Consider the following 16,609-nt stretch of genomic DNA (forward strand, 5'->3'; position numbering starts at 1 on the left):
ACAGATTATCACTTAGTAATACTTAGTAGATATTCACTAGCGACATTCAGTTGACTATATATTAACACTTCTAATATCTGTACCATAAACAACAGACACAGGTACATACATTGATGTGTTGTTTGCACACAAAGGGATCTTTCTTCTTCTTGGTCAGTAACAGTAACCTCTGAAAGATGAGTAAGTGTCTTTCTGCTGTCAATCTGATACTAGCATTGACTAGGTTACCACCGAGAAACCCTGTAGTAAAATAGAGTGTTAACTGTATGTGAGATACACACATTAAATAATCAAATACATACAATAAATGATATAGTTTTTAGTACGGTTCCAACAATGACTGCTCCTTTAGAGCAACTCTATACTATACAGTATCTGCACTAATACATCACACACACACGCACGCACGCACACACACACACACACACACCTGCACACAGCCCAAATTGTGAACATATAAAGTGAGTACAAAGAGTCAGTACTGAAGGCACTTTTAGGCTTGATATGTGCAATAAATAATTTCCCATAATATTTTTTGGCGATGAAATACTAAGAGCTATATTATGTGACTAGCATTGTTACCTGCCCTACGTGCAGGTATGGGTTAAGTATGATTTGACTGTAATATTTAAAACCAGCTCAGTTATTTCTATCCCATTGTGCAGACAAAACAAAGAAAAATGGCTGTTTAATGGCTGGGAATGATAGGGCTTGAGCAGCAATATAAATGCAATTTACAGCATATTTCTGAGGTGTGAATAAACACAATGTATTTGCTGACAGCTCAGAAATGTGCAATTATGGGCATTTTGTAGGGTACAAACAACTAAGGTCACATGGCACATAGTTTTTGTGTTAGAAGACCCACCAAGAGGGGCGTCTGGATTCAGTGGAATGGAATGGTGGACTGGAATGGTGGAATGGACTGGACTGGAATGGAATGGTGGAATGGACTGGAATGGTGGAATGGACTGGACTGGAACAAACAATGGAATACCGATAGACTGACCATGGACTTCGACGCTTCTTGGATTATACACAGCTGTAGCGTCCCTGCGTCCTGAGCACAGTGAGGGCGCGAAGGGTTACTAAATCGCTTGGTCGCGGTGTCTAACTTATTTAGATTATGGTTTAAATCACGTACCAAGCGTCTGTTCATCATCTTCTGAATCGTGCTCCGACGTCGACATAGCTAGTCACTTTCTACATTATCCACTGTACATATCTATACGGATGTCGACTTGTAATAATTATAATCAATTAATTAAGAGCTAGCTAGATCACGTGCAGCTGAAATGCCAATTACATTTGATTTGTTGAATCGACTGTGTGATGCATTACAACTGAACTGATGTACGAAAGTCCCAGCATAGATAATACGTGCTTATATTATCTATGACTCCAATCCATTAGGTGGCACTTATCTCTCAAACTCTTAGCGCATGTATTATTAATTATCGTTGGTTGTAGCTGAGCGTGCATTATTATAATTATATTGTGTACTGTGTAGGTATGATTATAATGCACAGGTGTAATTATAATTGTGTCCAAATCATTACAAAACTCAGTGTAGCTATGCGGGAGCGTTAACAATGTTCTGGGGTACTGGTCTCGCGTGGCCAGACCCTTTCCGCACAGTCGCTTATCGATTGGAGATTATAAGTTTTGTATTGGCATCACGCTGACTTCTGCCATACGTACTGGTATATACCTACGTAGTCTATAATATCTATGGTGCTGAGTATAATCCCGGCAGCGTCGGAGTCCATGGCCAGTCTACCGGAATAGTCTACCGGAATTCCACCAGTCCATTCCAGTCCATTCCACCATTCCAGTCCATTCCACCATTCCAGTCCATTCCACCGTTCCAGTCCACCATTCCATTCCACTGAATCCAGACGCCCCACCAAGAGTAGTGTTATTGATACCTTGGCCTTGGCTGTACCGTAGCTTATTACAGACAGGGTTATAATGCCTGAAAAATTTTTGAGGTGGGTATCATATTCACGTGACATTCAAATGATCTAATCATGTGCTAGTAATTGTCCTCCAGCAGCAAGTATGACCTCAAATGCGCTTGCATGGGTTCAAACACAGTGTAACCTCAGTCAAAGTTGTCTTCAATCTCCCATCAAAGGTGGTAAATAGCTGATTATCATCACATCCTTTAATAATACTACCAACTCCATTATCCATGTCAAGCAGCAATAAATCATACTATTACCCTTATCACCCACATGCAACATTAACACTGGATTGTGCACCACGAAGTGTGGGCTACTGTCATTGAACTTTAACAACACTTACAACTACATACACCAACTACTACCTAGGTAACTACAAACTGGAGTGGGGGCTTAGCAGCAACTAATAATAAAGAAAAATAATAAATTTGGAACTGTCCAGCCCTAGACAGCCCCAGGAAAAAACCTGGTAGGCCTATTATTGTTTTTTTTTGCCTACCAGGAAAAACCCAAAAATACTCCACTCGTGTGTGTATGCACAAAACTAAGTTGTCCAAAAAACTCCAGTTGGCACAACATTAACTACTGATGAATCCACCTACAGAGATAGTTAGGAAATCACGCTAATTAAAACATTACACTGGGAGGGTGGGCGGATACTCCACTTGTCTGAACACCTGTAGAATATAATAAACCCACTGCCATGTGAGTCACAACTGACAGAAAACACAATTACATCACAGCCGATACATTCCTTACCATGATACATTCCTTACCACATCCACATGAGCTGACCCACAATACTACCAGCACCAGCACCAGCAGATGGGTGTAACTACTTAAACAAAAACTTCAGTATAAACTACATTACGTGTTTTGCGATCCTCCCTAACTAATAGTGTCAAACAATCTGGGGAGCCTACTCTAGACAGTGCTACATAAAGCATTCCATGTGTGAAGCTCTCGTCAGTCATATCTACTCCTACAGCTTTAAAAGTTTGGCCCTGGCTTTTGTTGACCGTCATTGCAAAGCAAAGAGAAATAGGAAACTGCACACGTCTAAATTCAAAAGGCAATGTAGAGTTGCTAGGAATAAGTGGAATGCGAGGGATGATGATTTCATGGCCTGCATGCTTACCGTAGGAAATTTTGGCTTCTATACTGTTGGCAGAAAGTTTAGTGATCACGCACCTAGTACCATTGGTGACTTGTGGGGGGTCCAAGGAACGTAAAATTATAATTGGTGCACCAACTTTCAATGAAAGTAAGTGTGGAGGTAATCCTGAGACTTCTAAAGAATTTAAAAACTCTGTTGGAAACTCAACTGCCTGGGATTCATCTGGCACAGAGTCCAAGGACTTGTACTGGATGCACTCACCAGGCAATTTCTCCACCAGAGTTGTGTTGATGGTGCGGGTAGTTTTATTAAGAGGAGCCAAAATGCAACGCTCCGATAACCAAGCGATGTTTGTGAAGTTGGAGAGCAAGCCAGGATAAACTCTGGACACCAACTCATCGATGTCGTGTACAAAGGTACCCATGGTCTCAGGTAGCTGGACAACATCAAGAGTATCATCCTCAGTAGGGAACTTGCCATCTCCAATGGCTAACAACTGGTCAGCAAATTGTCCAGCTGCTTGGTCCCCACAAAGGTACACTCTCATGTTAGTGTGTAGATGTTTAACAACCACACTGTCCCACAGTTGTGACTTCTTCAGACAGGCATCCACTATGTTACCTCTGGTGCCACGTTGAATAACTGGGAGGATTTGTCTGAAGTCACCACACAACAACATACAGATTCCTCCCATTGGTTGGCAGTTACCTGTCAGATCCCTAAGAGTGCGGTCCATAGCCTCAAATGCACATCTGTTAGTCATTGGAGCCTCATCTACAACAATGGCTTTGGCTTCCTGGATGACTTTGCAGAGTGCAGTTCCTCTCTTAATGCTACACATCGGGATATCCATTGCATTCAAGTCAAGTGGAATTTTGAAGGTACTATGTAAGGTGCGACCTCCAGTTAACAGTGTGGCAGCTATTCCGCTAGATGCAGTGGCTAATGCTATTTTACCTTCAGATCTAAGTTTGGCAAGAATAAGGTTGATTAAGAAAGTCTTACCTGTTCCACCTGGAGCATCCAAGAAAAGCATACCTCCCTCATTCCTATCCACCATGGAACAAAAACACTCATACACTTCACGCTGGTCTGCTGTAAGCAAAGCTGTATTATGATCTACGTATGCTTGCTGTTCCCCTTGGTCATAGTCTATTTCCCTGCGGTACACTCTTGCAAACCTATCATTGTCCACTCTTTGTGGCTGAGGTAGGCCATACTCAGACAGCTGCCTACTTCCCATGGAAATGACTTTCTCCTGCAAGTCATTGAGTGCCAAGTTGAAAATGTCATCATTAAACTCCAGGTGTTCATCTCTGTGTAGGGTACGTTGGTGATATAAGAAATCTTCTGCCATTGCTTCCTTGTGGTTGTCATATATCTCCAGTGGGTTGGATGGTTCACACCAGGCCAGTATCACTGCAAAGAGGGTGCGAAGACTTGCTGGTGAGTTGCTGACTGCCGCCTCCTCCATAGCCAAGTGATACTGATTGTCATCTTCAAGAAGATCCAACTTGAGGCATGCCTCATGGAAGGAACTACAGAGATCACCATCAACAGTCCTCAGATCAGCAAATGACTGCGGACCCTTAACATTATGTAACAACAAACGTAGATAAAAGCATTCTCCTTGACGTGGGCTGATGGTGTAGACCCTACCTAAGGCTTGAGCTTGCTTAACACCAGGATATCCAGCCACATGTGTTCCCTGTTTTCTCCTGTGCCAAGACTTGTTGTTCCATGTGTAGTACTTTGGAACATCAACATACAACAATGTCTTGGCAAAGTTGTCAACTTGACATAATGTGAAAAATTCAGTCAAAGTGGTCTTTGGAGGGTCTCCCGAAGCTTGGCCCCTCGCGGTGTCTTCAGTGAAGTAAACTCGCTGGCCATTTTCTAAATGAACAGCAAGTTGCTGTACAGTAGGGAACCTCTCATGGATGGGGAACTCCAGTATCCTCCAGGCAGCTTCGTGGCTGCTGATGTAGCGAGCATTCTGATACTCGGAGATCTCATCCACCTGATTTGAGCGCAGAGCAAATGTTGCCTGGTCACAACCTTTGTGTACATACTTGAGTACGTACTTGATGGAATTGATGGACATGCACAATTCAACATTGCAGTGGCAGTTTAAAGCTCGCAACAAAAACTTGTTGTACGGCACTACCCACCTGTTGTCAATGTCCTGAGTACAGCGACTGCCTCGTACATTCATGGTGATGGTACTTACCTGTCCACCATCTTCAGGATTTCTCCTCCTGTACATTGGGTAGCTATCAGTACCTTGTTGGGTCTCAGATATGAATGGTTTTGGGTATTTCTTACTACAGTGGCCATGTTCCATGCAAGGAGACGTAGGATTGATGCTACCACAGGGTCCATGCACCATGTTGGACATTACAATCTGGTGCAAGTCAGGGTCAATAGCCAGGTCAGGGATTTCAGCACATACGATGTCATCAATCTTATCAGGTGTTATCTTGTATTCTGGAATTAACCACACCAAGAAATGAGCATGTGGTAGACCACGCTTTTGCCATTCTACTGAGTACAGCCAAGCCCGTGGTTTTCCAAAAATCATATCGGTTTTTAACATTTCTAACATTTTCTTAATCTTTAGTCTAAACACTCGAGCCACTAAGTCTGGACGATCCTTGGGCTCCTGACCTGGAAGCAAACTATTTTTAATTCCAGGCCAATTGGGATTACATGTCATGGTTATAAACAAATCAGGGTGACCATATTTCCTAACGTAAGTCATGGCATCTTGTTGGCGCTCATGCATGTAGCGTGGCCCACCTGTGAATGTCGATGGAAGGATAATCCTACAACCTACATTGCTAGGGTCCCCATCCCCATCTATGATTGCATCTCGTAGATCCTGATAACAGTCAGCACGGAGTGCCTTCTGCTCACGTCTCAGAAATTGTAACCGTTCAGTTTCAATTTTACAGTAGGCATCTACCAAGAACTGTTGGAATAGTCGCTTAGCCCTAAGCAACACAGATACATTTTGCCTTACCATGATGTGGTAGCGGTAATACACTAAAGCCGTTAATTTTTTGTTATTAGCTAGTTTTAGGTTAATGTGCCATCCATCAGTACCATGAGAGAAAATCAGTGGGTACTGCAGTGGATCATAGCCCCTGTGCAGTTCTGAAATACTATGCAAGCCACCATCCCTGTAGTGTAACACTATGTCTCTATTGTTTGAATTTTCATTAGGCATCAACACACCTACCTCATCACACATGGGACTATTGTACCTCCTGGAGTGCTCACCTGTAGGTCTCTTTGTTTCATTGATAACAATTTTAATATTTATTGGCTCATCCTGCTGGTCAAATATTTCTTTAGCCACTTTAAAAAGCTGTACATAGTGGTTGTCATGATACAATAAGTGATTAATACCACTAACAATGTCTGGCCTTAACCCATCAACTATTTGACACCTAGTGGCCACTTGAGATTCCTGATTGTCAATGAAATAAATTTGACAAAATTTTGGGGACTCACCTGTTGAGGGAACCATGCTACCAATACGATGGTATACCTGACCCTGTATTTTAAAGGAGGGGTTGAAGCCAGGGAAAGCTATCTCATTACAACCAAAGCCGGTCATTTGGAATGCACAATTATATTTACGTATGTTGTTTAGAAAATGTTTACCATCACTATCTGTACCCTCATACAGGTGCAGTAAGAACGGCTGTGGTTGAGGGAATGGCTCTAGTTGGACATTACCTTTTGAACAACAAAGGGACTCGGTTCCCCAGGAAACTTTAATGCATCACAATGTGAACATTCTATGCTAAGTGTGCCTACATCAGTTGTGCTAAAGAAATTGTGTGGCTGGTAATTAAGGCCTCTAAAGCTAGGGTGTGTGCTTGCATGTACCTGATGTCTTTCTGTGTTCTCCATCTGCTGCTCTTGTGCACGGTATAGTGGATCAGCTCTTGCCAGCTGGTGCTGTGGTTGGTCGTGCTGTCGCTCCTCCCTCCTTGTAGTTGGCTCTAGGCGGGCATCTCTTCGAGCAGCTGCATCTCTTTGCTGTTCTTCGCTTCTCGTTACCGGGTCTAGACGAGCTTCACTTCGAGCAGCTGTGTCTCGTTGCTGTTCTTCACTTCTCGTTACCGGATCTAGACGGGCTTCTCTTCGAGCAGCTGTGTCTCGTAGTTGTTCTTCATTTCTTGTTACCGGGTCTAGACGGGCTTCTCTTCGGGCAGCTGTGTCTCGTAGTTGTGCTTGCCATCGTTTATTCCTGTCTTGTCGTTGAATTCGTTTGCGTCTCTTTGCCTGAGACGCGCGGAGTGAAGAAGTTGATCGCTTGAGCTTTGGCATTGTACTGTACAACACTATTTGAAACGTATGTAAAGCACGTATTGATTTGCTACAACAACACTCGAGTTGCCAGATGATGGGCGTTTAATTTCGCTGAAGTCCCGCCTCGATACGTGCTTTGCATGCCAAGATATGATGAGCTAAAAGCCGTGTTTTAAAAAGGTGTTCACAAAAAAGTACTAAGTAGAAAGAAAAAAAATCTGTCAACACGTGGATTTGAACCCACGACCTCTTGCACGCTAGTCAGGCGTTCTACCACTTGAACAGTATGTGCTGTGGTTTTCAAAGGAATGTTGCTCAAGTTTTCTCTACACCTTGGCATTCTACGCGCTGTAGAGACCGAACGGAAGCACGCGTGAACTCGTGATAACAATCTTAGAGTAGGCGGATGATGAGCGCTTCATTATCAGCACAGACTATGTCGATTCGCGCCAAGTCTGGTGAGTAAGCAGCGTGACCGTCAGACAGACAGACAGACAGACATTTTCAGCTTTATATATATAGATATACACAGCTGGAGTCTTAGTTAAAAGAAAATTTTAGAGATCAAAAAGTCCTTTAAAATTTTGCTACTACATATCAACAGATACAACTTCACACTCTACACAACTCATCACATTAAAACGTTGCCACAATACTGGACCTTGCTAGGCTTCAAAAATTCTGTGCCTTCATTACAACATACAAGGTGTGTTGTTCCTCGGGTATACGCTGGACAGTTTTATACACTAGGATGTGAGGAGTGATTGTGGGTTTGAGTTTATGTGTGATATGATGAGGTGGAGTTGTTAACAACATGTCATTTGTACCCTAACAGGTAGAACAGGAGTGTCAATTCTCCATTTAATATAACTGCGTAGATTACTTCCCCAGATAACACCAGATCCCCATTAATAAAGCTGGTCATTCTCTAACTCTAAAAACCCACATGTATAATATACCTTAGTAACAATTCACTGAAAAATGCACACACTGATAAACTTTTAAACAAAACCTCAAACAGATTACTGTCACTATATGGAACACAATTTGCGCTAATATAAATAATGTAATAAAGAATAAAATGTTACCTAGGGGAATACCCTGTAACCAAGTCAAAGCTTGCCATGACAACAATATTTATACAATTTAAACACACATGCTACAAACTATTCATAACTCCTTCCCAGTTCACTACATTGAACTGATAATGTTACAACATCTAAAACTGATGTTAGTTGAACATTGATAAATTGACTACTGTGTCATATTCATTCACTATCGGTCTAGTCCTTCATAACAAGTCAGTGAATGTTGTTACAATTATTTATCCTTTTCTGAGTACACAAATGATATGTTTTCTATTGTTGGATGGTTTTAGGGTTTGTACATTTGTTCCAGCTCTACCATATGTACATGGTCAACACATGACTACTACAGTACTACCTTCACACAGACGTACAATATTTGTATAACACACTACACACAGACAGATTCACCTGTGATGGTAAATATCTAGGATGAGATAGGAAACTGAAGGATTATTAACGGTAAATCTGGACATGTATGACCTAATCTCTTAGACCTATATCATCTGTGTCATTATCTGCCTGAGTGGACTGCTCCTCCCTGCCTACCACATGATCTGCATAATCCTAACCCTTAGGGTATATAACACTGGTCCATTATTGTATGTCTCTAAGGCCCCAACCTATTCATCACTCTTAGGACTTGTTAGATGAGACTGGAACACCATCTGACCATGAGGATGTTCTGTATCTGTCATCTTGTTGAGATCATGTGATCTGACTATCTTGTACTATTGGTGGTGGTCAGCACTACTTGAATCAACCTGTAACGGAACAAGTTTAATGAGACACGTATGACAAGTTAGTCAGTATGGTGTATGTATAACTACTCTATGATGACCATGGAATTATTGTGTTGTAACACAAGTTTATGAAATGAGCTACACAAGGACACAGTTATTAAACTACACTACTAATGTACATGGTTGAGAGGTAGAGGATGACAGATATACTACACAGTTAACAATATTATATCATTGACTATGACACAATTGTGTAGTCAGTCAACAGTGTTGGGAGTAACGCGTTACGTAATATTATTACTTTTGTGGTAACTAAGTAATATAACGAAATACGCTATAAAAACAGGTAACATAACTCAAGTTACTTTACTTACTAATGTAATGCGTTGCCTAAGTAATATAGTTACTGTAACGAGTCTAACATTACAAAATATTATTACTACAAGTAACGAAGTTACTGATCTCGTTAGTTATCCTCTGAGTAACGCCTAGCCACAACGAAGTAACGAAGCATACTGAATGAAGCTTATTCACCAGCTTCTTACTTACAACCAAGATTTGCACATTGTCCAACAACGCAATCATGTCACGTGATAAAGTGGTAGTTTCACACGTGACAGCTTAAGGCTGTGGACACAAAGTAATATAATATGTAATATTATTATAATTACTTTATTTTATGGGTAATATGTAACTGTAACTAAATAGTTCAGTTGCAAGTAATATGTAATATGTAACTAGTTACTTTTACAAAGTAACTTGCCCAACACTGTCAGTCAAACACACAAGATAAACAAGTGGTTAGTGACATGTATCATCCTGGAGGTAATATTTGTAGACCAACATGTAACCATCAATATATTAGTTACAGGACAAACAGGTTTCCAGTTTGAGATAGTCAAACCCTCCTCCAAGGCAATTTATCACAACAGCAGCTGAACAACAAATGTTGATTCTTGCAATAAACCCTCTACCTGCTGGTCTAAGCTATCTGTCTACACATGAACAACTCTGGTAGTTGTGGGAAACACAGTTACTGTTTCCATTCAACCAACACTGGGATGTCCATGTACCACTCATACACTCAGCTGGGGCAGGACTAGTAACACACAGGAGGAATGTACAAGTCTTACAGATACAGGACACACAACCTGAAGTTCCAGAATGATCCCTAAAACACTACTCAACACAAGGACAGGTTCCACAGTTGACATGAGACCACCAGGTCCTCACTGTATAGCTGGGTAGACTGCAACAATATGAGCAAAGTTTCTTGTTCAAGGTAACAACAGTAACTGGGAATTTAACTTGGAACTTTTCCAATTACTAGGTAGTTGATTATGATACCTCACAAAATGCATGCACACACACATGCACGCACGCACGCACGCACACACACGCACGCGCACACACACACGCTTGAGTGCACACTCATACAGACACACACTGCACAATAGCAGAATTAACCACAGTCAGAGCATGGAATATATGATGATGTTAAAAGTGGCCTAAGGTGACGTCAACTTTAATCTCAGAATCAGTAGTTGATGACAACATTACATCACTAGCATGCGTCATACATAACAATTACAGCATTAAAAAGAAGAAAACACATACAGGCATCTGTTTATTGAATTAGTTTTTTTTTTTAATTATCCTAACTCGATTCTTTTTTTGTTTGCCAGTCTGCATGCCTGCCAGCCTGACTACAGTCACAAGGCTAGAGGCCAAACGAAGCAGTGCATGGGTACCATTTTAAACCACAACAACAAACTAACTGGATGTGCCTTTTGTAGTTCTGATGAATGTCTGCCTTCTGTGCATTGTCATTATATTCAATTAAATGATCCTCTTCTCTCTTAAGATGTCAATTTTCCGTATCAGCACTTTCCTTGAAGGGGTATATTTGTGACCGGATCTGTAAGAATCCCATGTTAACATGGTCTTTTCATTGGACCAGTGGTTTGGGATAAATATGACATTCCAACCATCAGGGAATTTCACTTTAGGCCAACAGGCTGGTGTCTTCCCAGCATAGATGACTTGTGGTGGAAGAAATTTACCACTTAGTGTGCAAGTAAACAAAGCGGTGATTTGTCGATTGTCATTACAGCCTGTTATTTCTACTCGTTTAGCCGTATATGAGGTCAACAGGGAAAACAATTTGATTCCGCAAATTGGTGTATCCATTAGATAGAAATCTTGCCAACAATCGTCATTATTCCAATGCTACATGACTATTTGTAACCTCTAAAGTACCTCAGGCACTATATAACAAATGGACAGTTACTTCCTTAGTTAACTTGAGAGGAAACTAAGTACTACACACACACACACACTACACTACACACTACATACACACACACACTACACTACACACTACACTACACACTACATACACACACACACTACACTACACACTACATACACACACACACTACACCACGCACAACACACACACTACACACAAAGAGTATATTGTATATTATGAACATACAGACCTTAATTCCATACTCTCCCTTGACTGATAGTACTGTAGCTCTATTGATTCTCCTCCAGAATGACATACTGTACTCCTTTTCCAAATATGGCTTTCATTGCACATGATATCCACATTAAAAGGTTAAAACATCAAGTTGACATATTATTGTGGTAAAGTTGTCAAAACTTTGGTGGTAAATTCCCCAACTATATCATGTGATGTAACCAATGGACAAATTGACCTTTGACATGTTACTGAAGTGTCATTAAATCAACCATGACATTATTTTGCTGCTAGCTACCATCATTCCAATAGGACAAGAAAGTCATAGACTGGCCAGAACAACCGAGAACTGGTCACATTAAACTGGTGCTCAACAATAAAGACATGTAATAGCTAGAGAAGAAAGGGGAATAAGATTTCCTTTAATGTATATTGTGAAATGTTACACCACATTTGATAGGACATTGAAACATCTTACTGACATAATATTTATACACAAATACACACATACCATATTTGACAAGTTAATAGCTGTCCCAGATAGTAGCCGCTCCACAGCCTAGAATTATTGTAATATAAGAACCGTCCTCGAATAAGAGCTGCAGCTTGTATCTGAACATACTGTTGCAATTGTAGATAAGACATGTTTGAAGCAGGAACCTGACAAAGGAGTTGTTTTAAGCCAGTAAATATAATTTTTGTTAGAATGAATGACAGTATTGACAGATGAATAAGCAAGGTCAGTCACTCCTGAATCCAAATAAATGCCGTGGGCTGCTGCCACACAAGCCCATAGTAGCTACCTTTGCATAATAGCCACAGGTTTTTGCTCGTTGAAAGTTATAGTAGCCACAGCCATTAACCGGTCAAATACGGTATTCTACATAGTTACACAAGCATTTCAGTGCCAGTGCGTAAGTATTGGCAACACAACTTTATGAAATGATAGAGTACACAAGGACACAGAGATGAGAGGCAGAGCATGAAAAGTGATCTCAGATATACAACAACATTAACAAAACTATATCATTGGCTATACATTGAAATGATCATGTAGATAATGTAAGTAAGAGATATTATCTTTGAGTACTGACACAATGGGTTGGCAAGTCACAACCTTTCATATCAACTATTCTAGTTAACAAATATGATACAATAAGTACAGTAACACAAGTAGCTATTAAGTGTCATTCTGACATTTTATTACATAGAAATCTATCACTAAAACAAGGGCCACTTGTTGATTTCGTCACATTTCACTAGAGAATATTACAACTGAGCAAGTTGTATTCTGTTACTACACCCAAAGGTGTCTACCAGTTTAGTACTTCACAATTAACTGCTACACAAACTCAACATACATGACCGGGTCTGAAAACCTGACACAATCACACAAGCCTAAAGTTATAGTATAACACATTGAATACAGAGGATGAAATGCTTGCGTATAATTAAACAAAATCTGTAAACTTTTGGACGCCTTTCTCTTAGTGAAGAAATGGACAAACAATAAACCTGGATATCATCTTATTTGCCTACTTGAGAGAAGTTCGAAATCTTTGTTTCATTGCAGTAAACCCAAGGAAATGTAAGTTATGGGCATTTGTTTGCGGCACATCAAAATGGTAGAACGGAATCGATCTTTCTTCACAAATTCATCCTTTGTACAGTATGTAGTGAAGAAAGGTGGCACACAGAAAAACTTACCCACTAATCGATTTCCCTATTCATGCCAAACATGATGGTCAAAACTTTAACTCCATATATGTCATTCCATTTGTAAGTTACAACAGCTTTAGTGCTTGCATTTTATTATCCCTATACTTGTTGTATAAATCAATTTCACTGATGTTGCTACTTTGTAGGTCTGTTACTCTGAAAGTTATTGGCATATGAAGCTGAAACTTTGTCAGAGGGTATACTTGACTAAATAGATTATAAATATGTAATATACAGGAATTGTATGATAGGTTTAAATGTAGTACTAGCCACTTGTCTCACTGTATAGTAGTACTGGCAAACATGAGTAGCTTTTATTTGTGGTCTTACAGTTTAGCCTAGAATGAGTTGTATATCAATGATTATGTCACTAATATGAGTCACTTGGTAATGATGAGAATGAGTATTAGTGATATTAGTGTAAATAAGATCGGTTATAAGTATCAGCTACTGTAATTGTATTACTTAATCCAGTTATTCAAATTATAGGCTAATATTGTTATCTGCATACATTAGTTGCTGAACGTGAAGCTTTCACCACTACACATCACACTATGTACCTGCATAAACCTGTTACACCACAATACTAATGTACACAACAACACCCATCATAACTATTACATTACCATATATGGCAAACCACTAACCATATCTTTGTAAACTACTGGACTATTGTAATCTACTGGACTTGGACTGGATAAATAACTATAGTATTGAGATATAGACCAGGGATACTTTGTAAATATCAGAACAGGGTATAAAGTCTCTTGTCTAATCAGCCAACTAATCCACAAATGTGTCATTTGTGCATTAAGTGAAGTTTGTAGTACTACACACAACACAACACAAACAAACACACTACACACACTATACTACATACACATGAAGTTTGTAGTACTACACACAACACAACAAAAACAAACACACTACACACACTATACTACATACACATGAAGTTTGTAGTACTACACACAACACAACACAAACAAACACACTACACACACTATACTACATACACATGAAGTTTGTAGTACTACACACAACACAACAAAAACAAACACACTACACACACTATACTACATACACATGAAGTTTGTAGTACTACACACAACACAACACAAACAAACACACTACACACACTATACTACATACACATGAAGTTTGTAGTACTACACACAACACAACAAAAACAAACACACTACACACACTATACTACATACACATGAAGTTTGTAGTACTACACACAACACAACAAAAACAAACACACTACACACACTACACTACATACACATGAAGTTTGTAGTACTACACACAACACAACAAAAACAAACACACTACACACACTATACTACATACACATGAAGTTTGTAGTACTACACACAACACAACACAAACAAACACACTACACACACTATACTACATACACATGAAGTTTGTAGTACTACACACAACACAACACAAACAAACACACTACACACACTACACTACATACACATGAAGTTTGTAGTACTACACACAACACAACAAAAACAAACACACTACACACACTATACTACATACACATGAAGTTTGTAGTACTACACACAACACAACAAAAACAAACACACTACACACACTATACTACATACACATGAAGTTTGTAGTACTACACACAACACAACACAAACAAACACACTACACACACTACACTACATACACATGAAGTTTGTAGTACTACACACAACACAACAAAAACAAACACACTACACACACTATACTACATACACATGAAGTTTGTAGTACTACACACAACACAACACAAACAAACACACTACACACACTACACTACATACACATGAAGTTTGTAGTACTACACACAACACAACAAAAACAAACACACTACACACACTACACTACATACACATGAAGTTTGTAGTACTACACACAACACAACAAAAACAAACACACTACACACACTATACTACATACACATGAAGTTTGTAGTACTACACACAACACAACACAAACAAACACACTACACACACTATACTACATACACATGAAGTTTGTAGTACTACACACAACACAACACAAACAAACACACTACACACACTATACTACATACACATGAAGTTTGTAGTACTACACACAACACAACACAAACAAACACACTACACACACTATACTACATACACATGAAGTTTGTAGTACTACACACAACACAACAAAAACAAACACACTACACACACTATACTACATACACATGAAGTTTGTAGTACTACACACAACACAACACAAACAAACACACTACACACACTACACTACATACACATGAAGTTTGTAGTACTACACACAACACAACAAAAACAAACACACTACACACACTATACTACATACACATGAAGTTTGTAGTACTACACACAACACAACAAAAACAAACACACTACACACACTATACTACATACACATGAAGTTTGTAGTACTACACACAACACAACAAAAACAAACACACTACACACACTACACTACATACACATGAAGTTTGTAGTACTACACACAACACAACAAAAACAAACACACTACACACACTATACTACATACACATGCATGCATACACCCACCGACTCATCCACATACGCACCCACGTACATATGCACTCACGAGCACCACACCCACACACACACAGAGCTAAGCGATAGTATGATAGTACAATAGATCACAGTAGTTACTCATGAAGACAAAAGTGATAGCATTGCATCACTATCATGATAGTAGCTAGGATTTGTGCTAAAAACATTATCTATCACTAACATTTTAAACCTGTATATCTTTATCAGTGCTTTCTTCACTAACCAGTGTTATACTTCACAAAACCATTTACGTGCACTTGGAAGCATATTAATATCAGTTGAAAAATGTTCACACTAACAAATGGAACATACTAAAGGACTTGCTACAACTGCTGCCTTTGAAAAAGTGGAATAATCCAGATCAGACGTTGTGGGAGCATGCATTAAAGTTTTTGTGCTGCCTCATTGTCTGAGTTGTGTAATACAGACAACACCACCAACAGCAAACAGGCATAGAAGAGGATATACAGAATCAAGCTGTCTTAAGAAATATCCACTTGGTAATACAGTAATTCAGAAACTGCCGGGATACAGTATTCACTATTGTGATATTAGATGAGAAAC

The 16,609-nt window shown here is 39.6% G+C and overlaps 2 protein-coding genes across 4 annotated transcripts in view; both read right to left on the reverse strand.

The window, feature by feature from the left end:
• The window catches only part of LOC136246405 (deleted in lung and esophageal cancer protein 1-like), a 54,490-nt gene that overhangs the window by 37,327 nt on the left and 554 nt on the right, over positions 1–16,609 (reverse strand). For 2 of the 3 annotated variants that reach the window (XM_066037790.1, XM_066037788.1), the window contains exons 2-4: positions 11,734–12,110; positions 8,901–9,253; positions 110–240 (exon numbers count right to left, since the gene is read on the reverse strand). The gene's annotated coding sequence lies outside the window, so the exon portion shown is untranslated. The remainder of the gene's footprint in view (positions 1–109; positions 241–8,900; positions 9,254–11,733; positions 12,111–16,609) is intronic. The other variant, XM_066037789.1, reaches the window with a different exon arrangement.
• On the reverse strand, positions 9–7,422 carry LOC136246337 (uncharacterized). The gene is made up of 4 exons (XM_066037729.1): positions 6,979–7,422; positions 3,103–6,790; positions 131–240; positions 9–77 (listed from the first exon to the last, which is right to left on the reverse strand). Exons 1-4 carry the CDS (start codon positions 7,420–7,422, stop codon positions 9–11), a joined length of 4,311 nt encoding a protein of 1,436 aa, XP_065893801.1.

This window comes from Dysidea avara, chromosome 2 (genome assembly GCF_963678975.1).
Source record: "Dysidea avara chromosome 2, odDysAvar1.4, whole genome shotgun sequence".
In the NCBI taxonomy this organism is placed as follows: Eukaryota; Metazoa; Porifera; class Demospongiae; order Dictyoceratida; family Dysideidae; genus Dysidea; species Dysidea avara.

Bases quoted from the DNA above. Each gene is read 5' to 3' on its own strand.
- LOC136246337 (XM_066037729.1), bottom strand. From the start codon at position 7,422: ATGCCAAAGCTCAAGCGATCAACTTCTTCACTCCGCGCGTCTCAGGCA. The intron at 241-3,102 runs GTAAGCATGCAG...ATTTTACTACAG, and splicing joins AGAAGCCAAAATTTCCTACG to GGTTTCTCGGTGGTAACCTA. The intron at 78-130 runs GTGTGCAAACAA...TTTATGGTACAG, and splicing joins AGAAGAAGAAAGATCCCTTT to ATATTAGAAGTGTTAATATA.